Source organism: Leptodactylus fuscus, chromosome 4 (genome assembly GCF_031893055.1).
Source record: "Leptodactylus fuscus isolate aLepFus1 chromosome 4, aLepFus1.hap2, whole genome shotgun sequence".
NCBI classification, from domain to species: domain Eukaryota; kingdom Metazoa; phylum Chordata; class Amphibia; order Anura; family Leptodactylidae; genus Leptodactylus; species Leptodactylus fuscus.
The window spans coordinates 204,541,056-204,560,588 of NC_134268.1; the positions used below are offsets into that span (position 1 = coordinate 204,541,056).

Consider the following 19,533-nt stretch of genomic DNA (forward strand, 5'->3'; position numbering starts at 1 on the left):
TATACTGATGAAAAATACTGATCAAATCTGCATTGTGTGAACAAGGCCGTAGACTGGTATAGGACCCCATTGTTGCCACCATTGCTTTTGTTTGCAGTGGACTGGACCCATATCATCTTTAGTGGCAAAACCAGGGTGTTTTTGGGATCCAAGGATAGTTAGGTTGGTGTATGAAGGTTTTGTGGTGAGCGCTTCAATCCTGCCTTTGTTGTGGCGCTACCTACTGCCCCCTGCTGACAACAATTGTCACCCCTAGTAGTGATACAAGGTGCGCTAACAGCTCGCTCATATTTACAGGATATCCTACAACCAAATGTCTGGCCTCTCATGCAGGGTAGACAGCTGGCATTTTTCAGCAAGATAATGCTTGCCCGCACACAGCATGGGTTTCCCAAGAATGTCTTCACCAGATTACAACACTTCCTTGGTCTGCCAGGTCACCAGATTTATCACAATAGAGGGTTTATGGGACCAACTTTGGCAACCTACAAGTGTGCAGGATGTATAGGCCCAGCTGCAACATCTTTATGTCCTGCATGTAGGATTTTTTTATCTGCTTGCAAAAACGGACATGATTGTAAACGGACACGAAAGGACACAAACGGACAAAAAACAGACACTGAAGGAGACAAGATAAAATCCCATTGAAATGAATGGAAATAGCAAACAGAACAGCTAGTGTCCATTGCTAAAATCTTGTAATAGCCACGTACACTGCTGAGTGGACACCAACGGTAGTGTGAACGCCCCCTAATAATAATAATAATACATTTTATTTATATAGCGCCAACATATTCCGCAGCACTTTACAAATTGTAGGCTTCAAGTACAGACAAAAAGAGAAACTACAGAAAAATAGTCAATACACACAACGGGACTGAGGGTCCTGCTCGTAAGAGCTTACAATCTATGAGGTGCAGGGGGTGACATAAGAGGTCACATCATTACATTTACGCAAGTTTTATTCCATTCCAACAACTCCTTCTTGGTGCAGTGCTTGTCTTGTCAATGAGAGTATACAATGTGGATACCAGTAAAACTATTAGGCCCATGAGTCAATTGCTAGTAGCTAAAATAGAAACTGATTCAGAAGGCTTAAAGGGGTTGTCCCATGGGATAAGTGTCTATTCACTGATGGCCCAGTGCTGGGTTCCTCTACGATCTGGAGGACGGGGGATTGAAAGTCCCCCTAAGGCTTCCTTGTAAGTGGATTGCCAGTGCACTTGTGTGATCGGTGCTCCATTGACTTCTTTGGGGCTGCCGGGACTGTGATCTCCCTCAACCAAAGAAGTAAAAGGAATCACTAGCGATTCAGTCACAAGGAAGCCTTAGGGGGACTTTGGTCCCCTGTCCTACTGACCACCGGGGTACCCAGAGATTGGCTCCCAGCGATCAGACACTTGTCCCCTGTCCTGTGGATGAGTGTCCATTATAAGGCAAAACTTTTAAGTCAGGAAAACAGTTTGTATATCAGCTGAATTTATTCTACAATACTCTATTCACACACAAAGGAAACAAATCGCTACAGCGATGCCTCTGGTCTGTGCCAGTCACTACATTGGCTGCCTATTCATTATAGAATACAATATATAGTTATCCCCCTCCCCCACAAGGCTCTCCATAATGCCGCACCTCCCTACATTTCTTCCCTCATCTCTGTCTATCGCCCAACCCGTGTTCTCCGCTCATTCAATGACCTAACACTTACATCCTCTATTATCAGAACCTCCCACGCTCGTATACAAGACTTCTCCCGAGCTGCACCACTTCTCTGGAATGCTCTACCCTGGACAATCAGATTAACTCCCAATTTCTACAGTTTTAAACGCAAACTAAAGACGCATCTTTTCAGACAGGCCTATCACAATTTCTAATGTAAACCCTTCCATACTATAATTAGAATCCTCAAAATTTGACCCTCCTCTGTCCCCTCTCCCACATTACCCCACATGATATGATGCCATCTCAGGCTAACTCTATATGTCCAAGCTCCATTCACATGTTAAAGGACACGGCTGGTGATGGCTCATAAAGTTTTATGTTTGTGTAATGACAGTCACCTCTATTACAACATTGTCTGACCTCTGTATAAGCAATGCCGCCCCTGCTACCTTTTCTGTCACCCCCTCTACCTTATAGATTGTAAGCTCTTGCGAGCAGGGCCCTCAGTCCCATTGTGTGAAATGACTTTCTTTGTAATGTATCTTTCTGTCTGTATTTGAACCCTACAAATTGTACAGCGCTGCCGAATATGTTGGCGCTATAGAAATAAAATTCATTATTATTATTATTATTATTATTATTATTATTAAATCTGCACAGATTTTAGAATATGTTGCATTTTTTTAATCCGGTATACCCTATGTGATGTAATGAAGCGTGACCGTGCTGGGCCTTTATTGTAACATACTATATTACACATATATCGTGTTCTTATTCCATATTTTGTATCTGTCTCTGCAGCTTACAAGGTAGAATCTTTCCTTTGCTTATTCACGTCAGATATCTTTTAGCTCGCAGTTATCTGCTCTTTTAATTCCGAGACCTTTCACTGTCTGTGATTTGCAGAAAGTCTCCACGCTCAGAAGAAGCTTTCAGCAGCAACTGATTGATGCCCTCGCTGTAATACGGTCTAAGTATGAGGTGAGTGGATGCTGCGGGGAGGGGCTGTAGCTCCACCGCACGTTCCCAGATGTAATCTTGTTCTTTGTGATAAATTGACATATAAGAAGGAATTTGGAGTCGATCTGCTTGGTATATTTAAAGGGGTTTATCCATCAATATCAAGTGTCTGATCACTGGGGGTCTGACCAATGGCACCCCCACTGATCACGAGTATAAAGGTCCTCTAGTACCCTATATAAGTGAAGCAATAGTGTGCACGTGTAACATAATAGATAAGGCTGGATAAAGACACAAATCCATCATGTCGAACCTGATGATCCTGTACGTTGTAGTTAGGTCACCCCGAGCCATCTTTTTTCCAAATTGAACACTTCATTCAATTCTTTGTGGATTGACATAGATAGTGAAATACACTGCCCCATTAGTCCCATAGAAGTGAATGGAACGTTGGTCATACATGTTCACTATTAGAGATGAGCGAGTACTGTTCGGATCAGTAGATCCGAACAGCACTCTCGCATAGAAATGAATGGATGCACCTGGTACTTCCGCTTGGACGTAGCCGGCGCGCTTAACCCCCCGCGTGTCGGCTACGTCCATTCATTTCTATGCGAGCGTGCTGTTCGGATCGGCTGATCCCAACAGTACTCGCTCATCTCTATTCACTACCACTCCATTTTCATGGGTACTCGGGTAATTGTAAGCGTTCCAGCAGTCCGGTGAAAGGGGATAAATGTTATTTATGGGAGAATCCCTTTATCATGAAGTCTGCCAAATTTGTTTTACATTGGTAAATTGTAATGTCCCTTAAAGGGGTTATACCATGAAGATTTATTCTCTATCCAAAAGACAGAGGAAAAATAGCTGATCAGTGGGGGTCTGACTGCTGAGACCCCCAATGATCCAGAGAAGGGGACTATTTTTTCCTTTATTGTGAATTCAGCCTGACTGCTGACTTTATCACTTCAATGGAAGCATCAGAACAAAGCACAGTCCTTGGCCTCCTCAGTGCTGCCATGGGAGTGAACGGCAGAGCTGAGGCGTCCCATCTGCACAGAGCTTTATAGCTTTGGTAACATTGGCAGCATAAAAGATTATGGTAGGTTTCTTTATGGACTTTTGCCCTGATCCTTTCACCATCTCCAGCTCTTTGCATGATAGTAGGCACAGTTGTAATGATTTCTCTACCTTCACCATTCCTGAGCAATCAGTGCAGTTAGTTTTGGTGTCTGATATGCTAACTAGGCTCTCTAAAGTTAAGTAGTTGGTGTCATGCAGGAGAAAGTAAGGCGATGTGACTTAAAGTTCCATGTTTGAGCCATGTCCCCTTTACCCGCTCTGGCCTGACACTACCTACTTGACTAGTCTATTTCGCATATCAGTCAGTGAACTATCTGTACTGATTCCTTAAGAATGTTGGGGGCTAGAGAGAAAACTCTTAACTGTGCCAGAATCAATGCAGCAGCGACTATTAACAGATGCAAAGAACTGGAAGGGGTGAAAAGTTCTAACTTCAATCTAAGGTGACCCCTCCAAAACAATGAATTTCTAGGCACAAATCTGTAGTGATCCGGTTTTATCCCTGCAATTGTACTTGTATACGTGCTGTCTGTATCTGTGATACAAGGTGACGGTAACTGTGAGACATACAAAGCCTTGTGTACTCCGCTGGGGCACGAAGTGTGGATTTGCATATAAATTTGATTCTCAACTTCTGTGGATTCTTTTATTTGATAAAGAAGATATTGAGGGCGAGAGAATGCTTGAAATGAAAAATGAAATTTTCTGGCTGGAAAACCTTTACCTAGGTGGTCAGATGGCGCCTATGATCAGTAGATATCTTGTGATGGCAGTACGATGGACTGCTCAGTGTGAGAGTAAATCAAGCATTCGGTTTTTGGTCCTAATGTGACTTGGGTGAATTTTATGTACTAGCTCTGAGACAATAATCCTTCCTATCCTATCCTATCCTGTCCTACTTCCTATCCTATCCTATCCAAATGTGAAAGTTTGGATGTTTGTTCCTCGATCACGCAAAAACGGCTGAACAGATTTTGATGAAATTTGGCACATAGATAGTTTGTAACCTCGATTAACACACAGGCTACTTTTTATCTCAGTAAATGACATGGCTTCTCAACTGTTATGAATTTATGTTCACACTATATTACACTGCTCTTGCAGCAGCTTATCTCAGGTTCTGATAAAGCCAGGTCTGTTATCTCTCTATGTAAACACACGCTAACCCTGAGTGCATTGTGTACAAGCATTTGCATATTATCTGATCTGCTCCAGGCAACATGCTGACACTGGATGGGAAAACATCTTTAATCCAAATTGGCAGTTTGCCAATTTTAAACATGCCGGGGAAAAGAAAATCTAATTTGTCGCAAAATTCTATAACAGTGAGAGCTATGAAGGTAGCCAGAAGTCACAGAGTTCTCCTCAAGTGGAGCTGACGGGTATCATCGATGCCAACAACACACTCATTATATGGTTTCCCAGCGAGCTGCTGAGATGCTAGAACAATCACGGGCACATCGCGAGGAATGAGTTCAGTGGCAGGCCAGCTTGACAGCTGCTGAAACGCCGAAGCAGGTGGATTATCAACGTCAATAACACGCTCATTATATGGCGTCCCAGCGAGCTGCTGAGATTCTGGAACAATCACAGGCACTGCACGAGGAACAAGTTCAGCAGCAGGACAGGTTGATAGATGCTGAAACGCAGGCAAACCATTGACGGCAGCAATTTGCTGAACATAGACGGTTCATCAACGCCAACACGACGAAGTCGCGGGCAGAGGCTAGTTCTGTATATGTCAGACTTGGCCAAATTCGTGGTGTCAATGCGTCTAAAGTCGGCCATACACTAAAACTATCAGGGATTTGCTGATTCCGCTGACAGATATTCCTGATGAACATCCCATACACATGCATGCTTGGTTTGACATTAGGCTACATTCACACGCCAGATCAATGCACTAGGCCTTTAAAAAATACTTTTATCCCAGCCAAGTGCGCACCTGAGGGTCATCCAATTTCACAGATCCCTCATAGGCATGAGTCTATTAAAGGATCTCTGACCTCGACCTGAGAAATAACAGGTTCCATTTTTTCCCGTGGATCATTCACATGGGATCTTCCGCCTGAAGAAAGGACAGCCCGCTTCTTTTTTCCGTGAGTGGCAGCAAAAGTAGCCTGGCAGTCTACATAGACCATCATTGTGAGGGGGCGGATTATGACATGGATTACGCGCCATAATCCGCCCCCTCTTTGCCCGAGTGAACGGGCTCTTAGAGTCCTTGCTTTGTGCTGATGCTGACATTGGCAGGGACCTGCAACTCACAATTTGGGAATTGTTGGTCTAAATGATTCTAATTAAAAATTCTTCAGATTTTTCTGATGTAACAGAGATAGGTAATATCTGATCATGGGGCAACCATAATAATAAAGCATACCAGTGCATTGCCTGAACTGGCTAAGCTTTACTACTAATATACCGCCCTGGCTGTCCTCTGCATAGGTAATAAACAAGGCTTAACCAGTGCAGGGAATGTACTAGTAAGCTATATAATTCCCTGGATAACCCCTTTAAGTATCCCTTTAATTCTTATCAGTGAATGCTTACAAACACATAAGGGACAGATTTACAAATACTGTAAGAAACTTAAAAGCTGAATGCTATATGAAGTGAGAGAGAAGAGCTATAGATGGCCAGGAGTCAACGTCCTGACCCGTGAGCAGGATTCTAACCTAGGCAACCAGCTGTCAACAATGGCATGAGAATGGGAATACCCCAATGAGGGCGGGTACACACCTGCGCCCGGTCTCCACTTTGTGGGTTTCCGTCTTCTGCCCGAGAAACTGGACAGTAGACGGAAACCCGGCAGTCAGTGTCCACCCGTGATCCAATGAATCAAATAATGTATCCAGCAGTCGATCCAATCCATAAAAATTAACTTTTAATATTTAAATCCAGGAACATTATACAATTTGATAAAAAAGAATTTCAATAGCTCATGATGGCAGGAAAAAAGAAGTGTCTGACACAAAGTCCTGCATGTCCGACTTGAACCGTTTTCGCCGCAGAGAGGCAGAAGACGCTCACAGGCGGACACTGTGCAAACCCTCTCAAGTGAATGGGATTGAAAACTGACCGTCAGGTTTCCATTTTCTGTCCAGTTCCTCGGGCAGAAGACGGAAACCTGCAAAGCGGAGACCGGGAGCAGGTGTGAACCCGCCCTAACACAATGGCGGATGCCAGATGATGCATCTTTCGTCTGCTTGGTTTAAGTTAATTTCTTGGCTTAGTTTACTCCAAAAAAGTGCCAAAATTATTATGCATTTTTTGGAGCACAGTGTTGCATCTAAAGCCAAGCCCCTTGTCCAATATGCCACACCCATTTTTTAAGCCACGCCTTTTTTGAGAATTAAAATGGCTGAAAAATGTGGCGCCAGACACATGCCAATTTGCCAGTATTTTATTTTTTGTAGATTATGAGGCCCATATAGGGATCACAATGTACATTTATTTTCCTATCAGTGTGTCTTTGTAGAATGGGAGGAAATCCACATAAACACGGGTAGAACATACAAACTCCTTGCAGATGTTGTTCCTCGCGGGATTCGAACCCAGGACTCCAACGCTGCAAGGCTGCAGTGCTAACCCTTGTGCTTGCCCCACAATTTGCCAGTATTTTTGTTAGTTAGGCTACATACACACTAAATATACTGTATATGTGTACTGGTATATGAGAAAACAGCCCAAATGACATGTTTGATATCCATGTGCCACCCAGGCCCTCCACGGACTCATTCATTTCATTAGTTGGCCTGCACATCCAAATGGACAGAAATAGCCCCCAGACTCAGAGCCCCTTGCACGGACCTGTAATAGTACATTCCCCTGTGTATGGGGCCATAGGAACATAATGGGTTAGTGTGATAGCCTTTGAAAACATGGATAGCACACGGACAAAGCACTTGGTTGTATACATGGAGCCTTAATCTGCCCCATGATGCCTCCTATAACCATATTCACATTACATGGCAGACGCTTTATCATTTTCTGGATTCAGGTCTTTCACGGTCTCTGAATAGTGAGGGCCCAATGCCTCAGATTTACTTGGACTAGTGCCAGAGCGTTACATCTGGCCATGTGACCCATCGCACGTACGTGAATGGCGCTCTTTCATGCCGGCAGACGTGATGAATGCTCCTGACATTTTTTTATTTGCATTAATGATTTTAGTAATTCTTTTGATATTTACGCTGTAAAGGAAGAGGAATGGAAGTGGTGAGCTCAGAAGACAAGGCTAAAGTTCAAGCCAGCATGCCTGGCGCACACACACAAAGCTCATCACCACCTTTTGTGCCTCCATTGTGGTTCCCTCCCAGACAGACACGTCGCCCATACGTGAGACAAATACTACACATGTTATCCGCAATGTCCGACAGGGTCCTCCTGTAATCTCTGCAAACTGTCCCACATAGCTGCACTGAATAGAAGAGCTGAAAGGTTTGACACCTGTGACATGAAAGGAATAGATGAGGCCGTTCTTAAGGCTGAGGCCCCGCGTACCAGGAAAATGGTCAAGTGTAAAGATCTGAGCAATGTTGACAAGAGTCAATTCATGATAGCTACATGACTGGGTCAGAGCATCTCCAAAATGGCGGGTCTTGTAGGGTGTTCAATGTATGAAGTGGTAAGTAACTATGGCAAAAGAGGTCCAAGGAGTTCCCAAGGCGCATTGATCTACTTGGGAGGCAAAGTCTAGCCCGTCTGGTCAGATGAGTTACTGTAGCACAGATTGCTGTTAAGATAAGATAAAATAATCCTTTAATAGTCCCACAGTAGGGAAATTTCAGTATGTTACAGTAGCATAGTAATACAGAAACAGGATAATACACAGTAATATATTACGAAAGTAGACACACATAAGCTGAGAAGAGAAGATATACTAGGAGTCCATAGCAGCATAGAGAAGAAAGAAAGAAGACTCAAGAATCATTTAGTTCTCTGTGTGGAGTGATCTTCACTTTGTCTGATGTAGATTATACAGCCTGATCGCGGTTGGTAGGAAGGACTTGCGGGTATGGAAAGGATGGGTATGATGGAAAGGTATCAAGTCGCACAGAACATTGCAGATTACCCACAGACCGTTAAGTTTCTGACCCCCAAAGGAGTAGCATGAAGTGCTTACACTGTACTCTACCAATACCGGTATGTGAAAATGAATGCGACAAGTATGTCTATGGAGAGAGATACAAACACTCTACTCTGGCTGCTGCTCCAGATATTACCCTTTTTTTTTTGCAGAAGGTGTTTGCCCGTAGTTTGATAGACACACATGGCGATTATATTTCAAACAGCAGTGGTTTTGTAGAAAAATTAGCCCATTTTGTTGACTTGTTAGTAAAAAATGGTAGACCTGGCGGCAGCACCTGTTTATTGGAGTAGTGGTAGGCAATAGGCAGTTGTGTGGCAGGGCATAATATGATGGACCAGGCTGCAGGACTTGTCTCTGTTACTGCAGCAGTCTGGCTCACATGGCGCAGATATTCTCCGTCACTCCTATCTATGATTTCTATCACTGTCTGTGATTGATTCAATCTGACTAAACTTTGTTCTACTTCTCCTACTCCTCAGACTCTCTAGCTGTATTACAGGTGCTGTGAGTTGCTGAAGAAAATGGAGTAATTGTTCTATATCACGCACTGATGAATAATAACACATCTATCCCTATATCCTCCATCACTGAAATGCCTTGTGACTCAGCACACAGCACCTTATATACTATATATGACATCAGCGCTGTAAGATGACTATGGTTTGATAGGCGGTGAAATGATGTCAATTGATGCCGCAATGTCAAAATGATGTCACGATATCTTCTGTATTTTCATAGCTCAGTGCAGTGGTGTAAATGAGAATGGCTGACCCCAAAGCGAACATTTGACATGGTACCCCTCGTCCTGCACAAACTACATTTCTGCACACAGTAGTATGTCCCATATTGACCCCTGCACACAGTATTATGTCCCATAGTGACCCCTGCACACACTATTATGTCCCATAGTGACCCCTGCACACAGTATTATGTCCCATAGTGACTCCTGCACACAGTATTATGTCCCATAGTAACCCCTGCACACAGTATTATCCCCCATAGTGGCCCCTGCACACAGTATTATACTCCATAGTGGCCCCTGCACACAGTATTATCCCCCATAGTGACCCCTGCACACAGTATTATGTCCCATAGTGACCCCTGCACACAGTATTATGTCCCATAGTGACCCCTGCACACAGTATTATGTCCCATAGTGACCCCTGCACACAGTATTATGTCCCATAGTGACCCCTGCACACAGTATTATGTCCCATAGTGGCCCCTGTACACAGCATTATGCCCCATTGTGGACCACCCATGAACAATTATTATACTCTGGGGTCTTAGTCTCTAGAACCAGAGATGTATCTTTAGATAACGTCTTGGTACCAGACACCACAGGACACTTTCAGAGGTCTTATGGGGTCCATGTTTGCACCACTCACAGCTGTTTTGTTGGCACAGAGGGGACCTGCTCATTTCTGCCTGATCACTATGTAGACCTTCATGGTGTTGCTCATATACTGGGTTAGTTATCCGTCAGATTCACTCTGTGTATTTATGTTCTTTTACAGAATCATTATAAAGGGAACTTGGATTTGTTCCATGGCAATGACGCGCAGACAGATTCTGCAAAACTCCAGGAGCTCCGAAGAAAGATCATTGAGAAAGACCTGATAATCCAATCCCTGGAGGCACAACTATCAGAAATGGTAGACAACGAACCACCGAAACAGGTAACTAAGGTCATCCCATGTCAGTCCATGACACGGAATAATGGAACGTCGCAGATATTACAGATGAGATCAGTTAAGATATTGTAGAATGATGGATTCAGCCATTTATCAATCATAGTCAATGAAGTCACTCGCTGGAAATAAGACAGAAAGACATAACTGGATGAATCATTGACAATGGAGTAATGGATGATATCAGCAGTTATACCATAGAACTTAAAGGGAACCTTCAGGAGGATTTTCCACCCTAAACAGGCTCCAGCATTTGCCGCAGCAAAATTATTTTTTTCTAAGGGCTCATTCACACTATGTATACGCCAGCTTATTCTGAACGTAAAACACGTTCAGAATAAGCGGCGTATAAAGCAGCTGCATTCATTTCTATAGGAGTCGGCATACGAGCGCTCCCCATAGAAATGAATGGGCTGCTTCTTTCACTCCGAGCAGTCCCATTGAAGTGAATGGGAAGTGCCGGCGTATACGGCAAGCTCTGCTCATGCTGAGCCGTACACGCAGCGCTTCCCATTCACTTCAATGGGACTGCTCGGAGTGAAAGAAGCAGCCCATTCATTTCTATGGGGAGCGCTCGTATGCCGACTCCTATAGAAATGAATGGAGCTGTGTTTTACGTTCAGAATAAGCTAGCGTATACGTAGTGTGAATGAGCCCTAATGGTGCCCATCACTGAGCTGTCACTAGCGGCGATGTCAAGCTTTATCCTTTAAAATCCTTGGATGAGGTTTAAATAGTCACGGGGGCGGTACCTGCTGCTTATAGTCACACTGTCTCTCATGGTACTTATATCCTTCCCTGCTGTGTGATGTCACCCTGATGGTCACCAAACCGCTGCTGTATTTTGCTTTTGCCTGGTTCTCTCTGCACTTTCCCCGGCCCCACAAGGCTCCGGTGCAGCCGCCCACCAGAGCCAGGGATAGTGTGGAGAGAAGCAGGTGCAAAAATGTGCCCCTCTCATATGTCCCTAATCTGCCTCTTTACTTCTACCTGCATTACCAAATATTGCTTGGTTTTGCTGAAAGATTAAAGGGATCCTATCATTAAAAGTCATATTTTTGTCCCTAACACGTAGGAATAGCCTTAAGAAAGCCTATTCTTTTCCTAACTTTAGATGTCTTTTCCACCCCGCCGTTCAGTATATAATCCAGTTTTTGTCGGTATGCAAATGAGCTCTCTCGCAGCACTGGGGGCGGGCCCCAGCGCTCAAACAGCACTGGGGGCGTCCCCAATGCTGCAAGAGAACTCTCCAGCGCCACCTCTATCTTCTTCAGGAACGGGGTCTTCACGCATCTTCTCCTGGGGGTTGGCTTCAGACTTCTAGGACTAGGGCAAAGCCGACTGCGCATGCCCGCTGGCCACAAGAAAATTGCCGCTTGCACAGCATTGTAAGCGTCCATTTTCTTGTGGCCGGCAGGCACGTGCAGTCGGCTTTGCCCTAGGCCCGAGGCCTAGAAGTTTGAAGCCACCACCAGAAGAAGATGCTAAGAAGACCCATTCCTGAAGAAGATGGAGGCGGCGTTGGAGAGTTCTCTCGCAGCATTGGGGATGCCCCCAGTGCTGTTTGAGCGCTGGGGCCCGCCCCCAGTGCTGTGAGAGAACTCATTTTCATACCGCCGAACACTGGATTATATAGCGAACGGCGGCACAGAGAAGGCATCTAAAGGTAGGAGAAGAATAGCCTTTCTTAAGGCTATTCCTACATGGTAGGCAGAAAAAAATTGAGTTTTAATGAAAGGATCCCTTTAATCTCATTAGTCAGCCATGTGTCCCAGGCAGGTCTCACAACCAAAATGTTTGGGGTCCTCTGGATAACTAAGGCTGAGCTCACATCCGTTTGGTGTCGTCACAAATAATCAGGTTTTATGAACTTTTGAAAGATAAAACCTGGTTAGAATCGGTTGTTTAAAAAACCCATTGATTTCAATGGGTTTTTAAAGCCACCCACAAGTCTGTGTTCGGAGCATTTCCACCATAAATCCATTTTTTAGGACAGAGACACTTTTGGCCCGTCCAAAAAAATAAGGACACATGAATGACAGGAACAAATCTGTTTTTTTCTATGGAAGGCGGACACACGACGGATTACCAATGGATCGTAATTTGTTTTTGTCACTTTTGCAATTCATTTTCCCTCTTGATATAGTCAGTAATGCTATACCAGGCACAGATGTGAACATAGCATTACGGACTATATGTGTTCCCATGGTGGAAATGACTCCTTTATGGATAACTTCCTGACTATATATCTTCCTATGGGGTGAAACTATCCCTTTATGCGACCCACTGCTGTGCCTAAGGATGCCTGGATCTGTCTTTCTGCATTAATAAAGGTTTCCTTTATGTGTTATCTGCTGTGGAGTGCCGCAAATATATTATATAATAATAGAAATTTGCTTGAGAATAGATACTCCTTCACCTTGTACCGTACGCTGCTAAAAGTAGCCATAAAGCCCAAGTCCTAGCTTTACCTATACATTTCCTATACAATTGCTCCCTCTAGTGGTAGGCTTCAGAATATTACAAGCTCCAGTTTTTCACTCTGCTTATGGCTGTCACAGGTCAAGTGATTGCTTCTAGAGACTGTAGATGGGGTCAGACTTATGGAGCGCCGCGCCAAGAGGTGGATATTTGTAGTAAAAGTGGAAACCAGCGAGTAATAGGGATATGGCAACACAGAGACTTTGCCACAACTCCCTTCACGCGACCAAAAATGGCTATCGTCCTGCGACTACTTTGTAACTGCTAACTACGACCTCAACTTCTAGTCGCAAAAAAATTATCAATTTTTTTTAGCAAATAGAAGTTGCTGTCGCAGCAATACAATAAAATATATTTCCTGAGCTTTCCCTGCCATAATTAATGTGGCCGTTTCAATTATGTGCAGGGCTGTTCATCCTGATCCTCCTGGTTCATAAAAAAAATTCAAGACTACAGTAAAGATAGACTTTGTAGAAATCCATATCCCGCTCACTACACTTTCCAAGGAACTAAAGGACTGTATGTTCTGATGTAGTGGTGGGTAGTGGTCTCAGCTCCTGGACCCTCACCCATCAAAAATTTTAATATTGCTATTTATATTAATAAAATTTCAAATTGCCCTTGCCAGGTTCACATGGTAGCGTACGTTTGACAGTATACTTCTATATTGTTCTCACATGGATACTGTATGAGCTCAGCAGTATTACTACAGCACCACCCTATAAAGCACTAAGAGGATCTGTATACGCTAATATTCAGTTTCCATTGACTTCTATGGGGAAAATTGTCATGTATATGGCTCCAGTCGACTGGAGCCGACTCATTGTGATCTATGGGACAGTTTTCTGGGCATGTTCTGTGTAGGGAGGAGAGTATAGAAAAGTAGTGACATCATCTACTGACAGTAATGGATGAAATCATGGCTCAGTGGTGTTATCTATAGAGGTGTTATCTATTGTAATCCGGTCTGTGATGTATATGAGGTCACTGCGGCAAAGAAAACACAGAATTGGCAAGTGTTAGTGTGTTCTTAGCTTGGTGGTGAGAGTGAAATTTGCAGGACTTAGTACTTTTTTGTGTGTAAATAGAGTTAGTGACATGGAAAATTCTTTTTAAAATGATCAAAAATTCTTAAAAAATATTAATAGGAAAACTTGTTTCTAATATAGGTCATATCCTTATATAAGGGATTGTGTGGAGATACAAAACTTTTACTGCTCTGGATAAAACATCCTTCTATGTAAGAGGGTGACCTGGTGCTCTGAATACAGTGTCCACCAATAAGTATTTGGACACCCATACAAATGAAGATATCTGCGGTCGTGATGTAAGTCAGTACGAGACTTGCAGAAATCCATGTGCTTGCCACCAAAGCAACCCCATTCTCATATACCGTATGTAGCTGACTTTCAGGTGCAACAAATCTGCTGCATGTGAATATACCTTTAATGACTTCAGGATATTGGTTCCTGTAGCATCTGTTACACGTATCAATACAAAATAATCCAAAAATCCACTTTACTACTCTCTGTATCTGTATAGAGGGTTCGGCAGATCATGGCTGATGTCTAAGTAACACGCTCTATAACTGTATAACATATAATATAACCTAGATGATAGACATAACAACGGTATGGGATTAATATGCAGACGCGTCCTTGCCCTGCACTGCTTACAATCTAATCTCGCTGGCTGCTTTGCTTCACCCCATTGGCTCCCGGCTTCAATAAGTCAAAATCTACTGCTGTGGACAGATGGCGCAGAGAATACTATAACAAAACCTGAAAATTAAAGTGTAACAGATGACTGTAGCTACAGAGGACCGTCTCTTTGTTCATCTTGCTAATGAGCATCTTCATAGAGACAGGAGACTGAATAGTTAATTACATGCAGTTCCCCGCTATGACAGATGATGGTGCAAGAGATAAACCTTAGAAGTTACAGGGCACAGAACTGTCTGGGGTGTTGTATTAAGATAAAATAAGATAATCCTATAATAGTCCCACCATGGGGAAATTCAGTATTTGGAGGGAGGTTGTAGTCCTGACTCATACAGTGGTAGGGGGTTATGTTTGTATGGGCCAGGGGCTGTGTCACCTGTGACATAAAGTCGTACAAGGTTGGATTTTTGTCGCAGTCGCTGCCCGTTGTATGTGACACCATAGAAACGAATGGCTGTGTGATTTTAAGTCACAAGACAAACGTTGCCCTAGCCTTAGGCCCCATGCACACAGGGTGATTCTCAGCTGCAGATATTTCTGCAATATATGTGCTGCATGTGAATATACCTTAAGGGATAGTCTAGTTTCATAAAAAAAAAAAAAAAAAAACGCTTTGTGTCTTCTTTCTTTATTATTTTCAAGATTTGTGTTTGCAGTAAGTGAATGACAATCTTCTAGAGGCTGAACACTGGACAACCCTAATATTTTAGCCAAGCCTTTACAGGGGTTCTCTGGAACGTATATAGAGATGACCTCACCAGGTCGCACACAGATCTGCCGCATGAAGAGACCGCAGTTTTCAGGTGAGTTCTGTGGTCTCTTCACTGAATATCAAGCACAGCGCCGTATATATCGTAGGGTCTGTGCTTGGTTTTGCAGCTCAGCCCCATTCACTTGAATGGGGCTGAGCTGCTACTACCAGTTGTTACAGGGGTGATCAAACAGGTGTCAGACCCACTAAGACAGTGATGGCAAACATTTTTGAGACCGAGTGCCCAGACTGCAAGCCAAAACCTAATAAATTATCACAGAGTGCCCGCACGAATCATTTGGACATGAAAGTAGATCACAAAGTACTTTTCTGATTGCATGTTCCGTGCGGAGACCGTGCGGAGAACAAACCATTATAGTCTATGCCAGGCAGGGCCGGCTCCAGGTTTTTATGGGCCCTTGGGCGACAGAGCCTCAGTGGGCCCCCTTGTAAAGGAGGTGGGGGATTCGAGACACTGTGCGTTGCAGATGAAGCGAGTGACGTCATGCAGGAGTGTGGCGTCACCAACGCCATACCTCCCAATCTTTTAAAGAGTAGAAAGAGGGGCAAAATGTGCGGCGCGCTCTGCGCGCCGCTGCAAATTTAGCTCCACCCACTTTTATGTTGATTCCACCCATTCTCATTCATTTATTATGTGCTCCCACACAGTATAATCCTCCTACAGTCACCTGTAAATTATATGCCCCCCTCCATCTCTCCTCCAGTTTCATATACACCCTTCCTCTGCCCCCAGTTTCATGTCCCCCCTCCATCTCTGTCCCCAGTTTCATCACGTTCTCCCCCTTCATCTGCCCACAGTTTCATGTCCCCCGTCTCTGCCCCAGTGTCATGCCGTTCCCCCCCTCCCCTTCATTTGCCCCTTCAGTTTCATTGGGCCCCCTCAATCTCTGTCCCCAGTTCCATGCCGTTCTCTCCCCACCCCCTCCATCTGCCCCAGTGTCATGCTGTTCTCCCCCCCTCCATCTGCCCCAGTGTCATGCTGTTCCCCCCCCCTCCCCTTCATTTGCCCCCCAGTTTCTTTGGGCCCCCTCCATCTCTGTCCCCAGTTTCATGCTGTTCTCTCCCCACCACCTTCATCTTCCCCAGTGTCATGCCGTTCCCCCCCTCCCCTTCATTTGCCCCCCAGTTTCATGGGCCCCCTTCATTATGTTTCACCTTAATATGTAATACAAAACAAACACTTACACTCACCTTCTATCACTCACCTTCCATCGTTCCCCCGATGCTCCTCTCTCCAGTCACATACGCGATGCAGGAGCTGTGAGATCAGCTCCTGCTTAGCTCCGGCCCGGCTTGCGTGTGTAGGCGTGATGTGATGACGTCATCACGCCTACACACGCAAGCCGGGCCGGAGCTTTAAAGCAGGAGCTGATCTCTCAGCTCCTGCATCGTGTATGTATTCCAGCTCATCGGCGGACGGACGCCGATGAGCTGAAATTGTGACAGGCAAGTGCCGGGGGGCCCCCAGAGGCTCTGTGGGCCCCGGCACTTGCCCGACTATGCCGTGCGCTGACGCCGGCCCTGATGCCAGGGGTCCCCAAACTTTTTAAACAGTGGGCTGGAGGCAGAGCAGGTCGCACAGACATCAGGAGCGGTGCCCTCCAGTAGGTAAAGTGAAGTGCGCTCCATGGCCTGGCCCGAGCTCCCCAGGAACTTCATTATAAATGCACGCCTGCCGGCGTTGTCGGCGTGGCCAGACAGAAGTGCTTGGCGGGCCGCATGTGGCCCACGGGCCGCAGTTTGAGGACCCCTGGTCTATGGGGTCCGTGTGCTTTCACTGCACACTGCTTGCCAATGCGATTGGTATTCCATTCATGGGGACTCCCCCGAACGGATTACCAAATGCAGATGTGAATGAGGGGTTAAAGGGTTATACACTTTGTAACGTTTGCTGTACCATTAAACCATAATAGAGGGGAAATGAGTGATATTACCACAGCCTAAACGTCCTGCCTTCTGCGGAAATTCCTCCTCTGCCCGGCAGTATTCTTCTGCCTACCATTCACTTCCATAATAATAATAATAAATAATAAATTTTATTTCTATAGCGCCAACATATTCTGCAGCGCTGTACAATTTGTAGGGTTCACATACAGACAGCAAGATACATTACAAAGAAAGTCATTTCACACAATGGGACTGAGGGTCCTGCTCGCAAGAGCTTACAGTCTATGAGATAGAGGGGGTGACACAAGAGGTAGCAGGGGCGGCATTGCTTATACAGAGGTCAGACACTTTTGTAATAGAGGTTACTGTCATTACACAAACAAAACTTTATGAGCCGTCACCAGTCGTGTCCTGTAACATGTGGATGGAGCTTGGACATATAAAGTTAGCCTGAAAAGACATCATATCATGTGGGGTAATGTGGGAGCGGGGACAGAGGAGGGTTAGATTTTGGGGATTCTAATTATAGTACGGAAGGGTTACATTAGGAATTGGGATAGGCCTGTCTGAAAAGATCCGTCTTTAGTTTGCGCTTGAAGCTGTAGAAATTGGGAGTTAATCTGATTGTCCGGGGTAGAGCATTCCAGAGAAGTGGTGCAGCTCGGGAGAAGTCTTGTATATGAGCGTGGGAGGTTCTGATAATAGAGGATGTAAGTGTTAGGTCATTGAGTGAGCGGAGAACACGGGTTGGGCGGTAGACAGAGATGAGGGAGGAAATGTATGGAGGTGCGGCATTATGGAGAGCCTTGTGGATGAGAGTGATAACTTTATATTTTATTCTATAATGAATAGGCAGCCAATGTAACGACTGACACAGACCGGAGGCATCGCTGTAGCGTCTAGCCTGGTAGATGAGCCTGGCCGCTGCATTCAGAATAGATTGTAGAGGGGAGAGTTTAGTGAGGGGAAGACCGATTAGTAAGGAGTTACAGTAGTCAAGGCGAGAATGAATCAGAGAGACAATAAGTGTCTTTAGTGTATCTCTGGTGAGGAAAGGGCGTATTCTGGAGATGTTTTTGAGGTGGAGGTGGCATGAACATGCGAGTGATTCAATATGGGGAGTGAAGGAAAGGTCTGCGTCAAACATGACCCCGAGGCAGCGGGCCTGCTGCCTAGGAGTTATAGTAAGGCCTGAGACTGCAATGGATATATCAGGGACAGATCTATTAGATAACTTCAATGAGAGTTATCAGGTGCAATCCATGTGAAGATGGAGTGTGACACTTCTGTACGCTGTGATTGGATGCTATGGGTTACGTGACCTGTTCTATTGGATAGTATTGATAAATGAAGCCCATTGGACCTAATGGATAAATATAATGCAGAGAAGGTCTGGAGGTGTTTCCAGGATATAATGAGGCGGCCAGGCCTGTGTAAAATAAAAAAATAAGTTCTCCTCCCCTCCAGAGCAGAGCCCGACCATTAATAGGTTTACATGATTGTGGCGGCCCTGAGACCCTGTACTTCTGGGCTGACTCCGCATTGAAAGCAGCAGGGGGCCATGCCACCCAAATGCAAGACCAAGAGTAAGTGAGCATAGCTTCTTTTTTCATTTTATACCCACCGGGCTATGTAGAGGTTTTCTTTTTAAATGAAGTGAATTTTAGTATAGAAAACCACACACTGTTTTCCATTTTTCAATACACACATAGAAAAAGAGACACAAACACCAGGAAAGTGACGCTTACAAAAACCTGCAGCATATACCAAAGAGAGAACCAGAAACCTGGAAACAATAAAAAAAAAAGTAGTACCCTTCACTCTCCCTGCCCCACATAAGCACTAGTCAGTCTCCTTCCCCCTCTAGTAGCAGTACATATAGTCCCTATATATTCCTTAGTCAGTCCTCCTACCCAGCAGTTGTAACAAGAGTCTCCACTACAGTCAGTCTCCTTCCCCCTCTAGTAGCAGTACATATAGTCCCTATATATTCCTTAGTCAGTCCTCCTACCCAGCAGTTGTAACAAGAGTCTCCACTACAGTCAGTCTCCTTCCTCCTCTAGTAGCAGTACATATAGTCCCTATATATTCCTTAGTCAGTCCTCCTACCCAGCAGTTGTAACAAGAGTCTCCACTACAGTCAGTCTCCTTCCTCCTCTAGTAGCAGTACATAGAGTCCCTACA

The 19,533-nt window shown here is 44.7% G+C and overlaps 1 protein-coding gene across 1 annotated transcript in view; it reads left to right on the forward strand.

Annotated features, from left to right (window-relative positions):
• C4H10orf67 (chromosome 4 C10orf67 homolog) overlaps window positions 1-19,533 on the forward strand; it is an 86,686-nt gene that overhangs the window by 5,071 nt on the left and 62,082 nt on the right. The window contains exons 4-5 of the mRNA XM_075271733.1: window positions 2,569-2,643; window positions 10,315-10,476. Of these exons, the coding sequence (XP_075127834.1) occupies window positions 2,569-2,643; window positions 10,315-10,476 (237 nt within the window). The remainder of the gene's footprint in view (window positions 1-2,568; window positions 2,644-10,314; window positions 10,477-19,533) is intronic.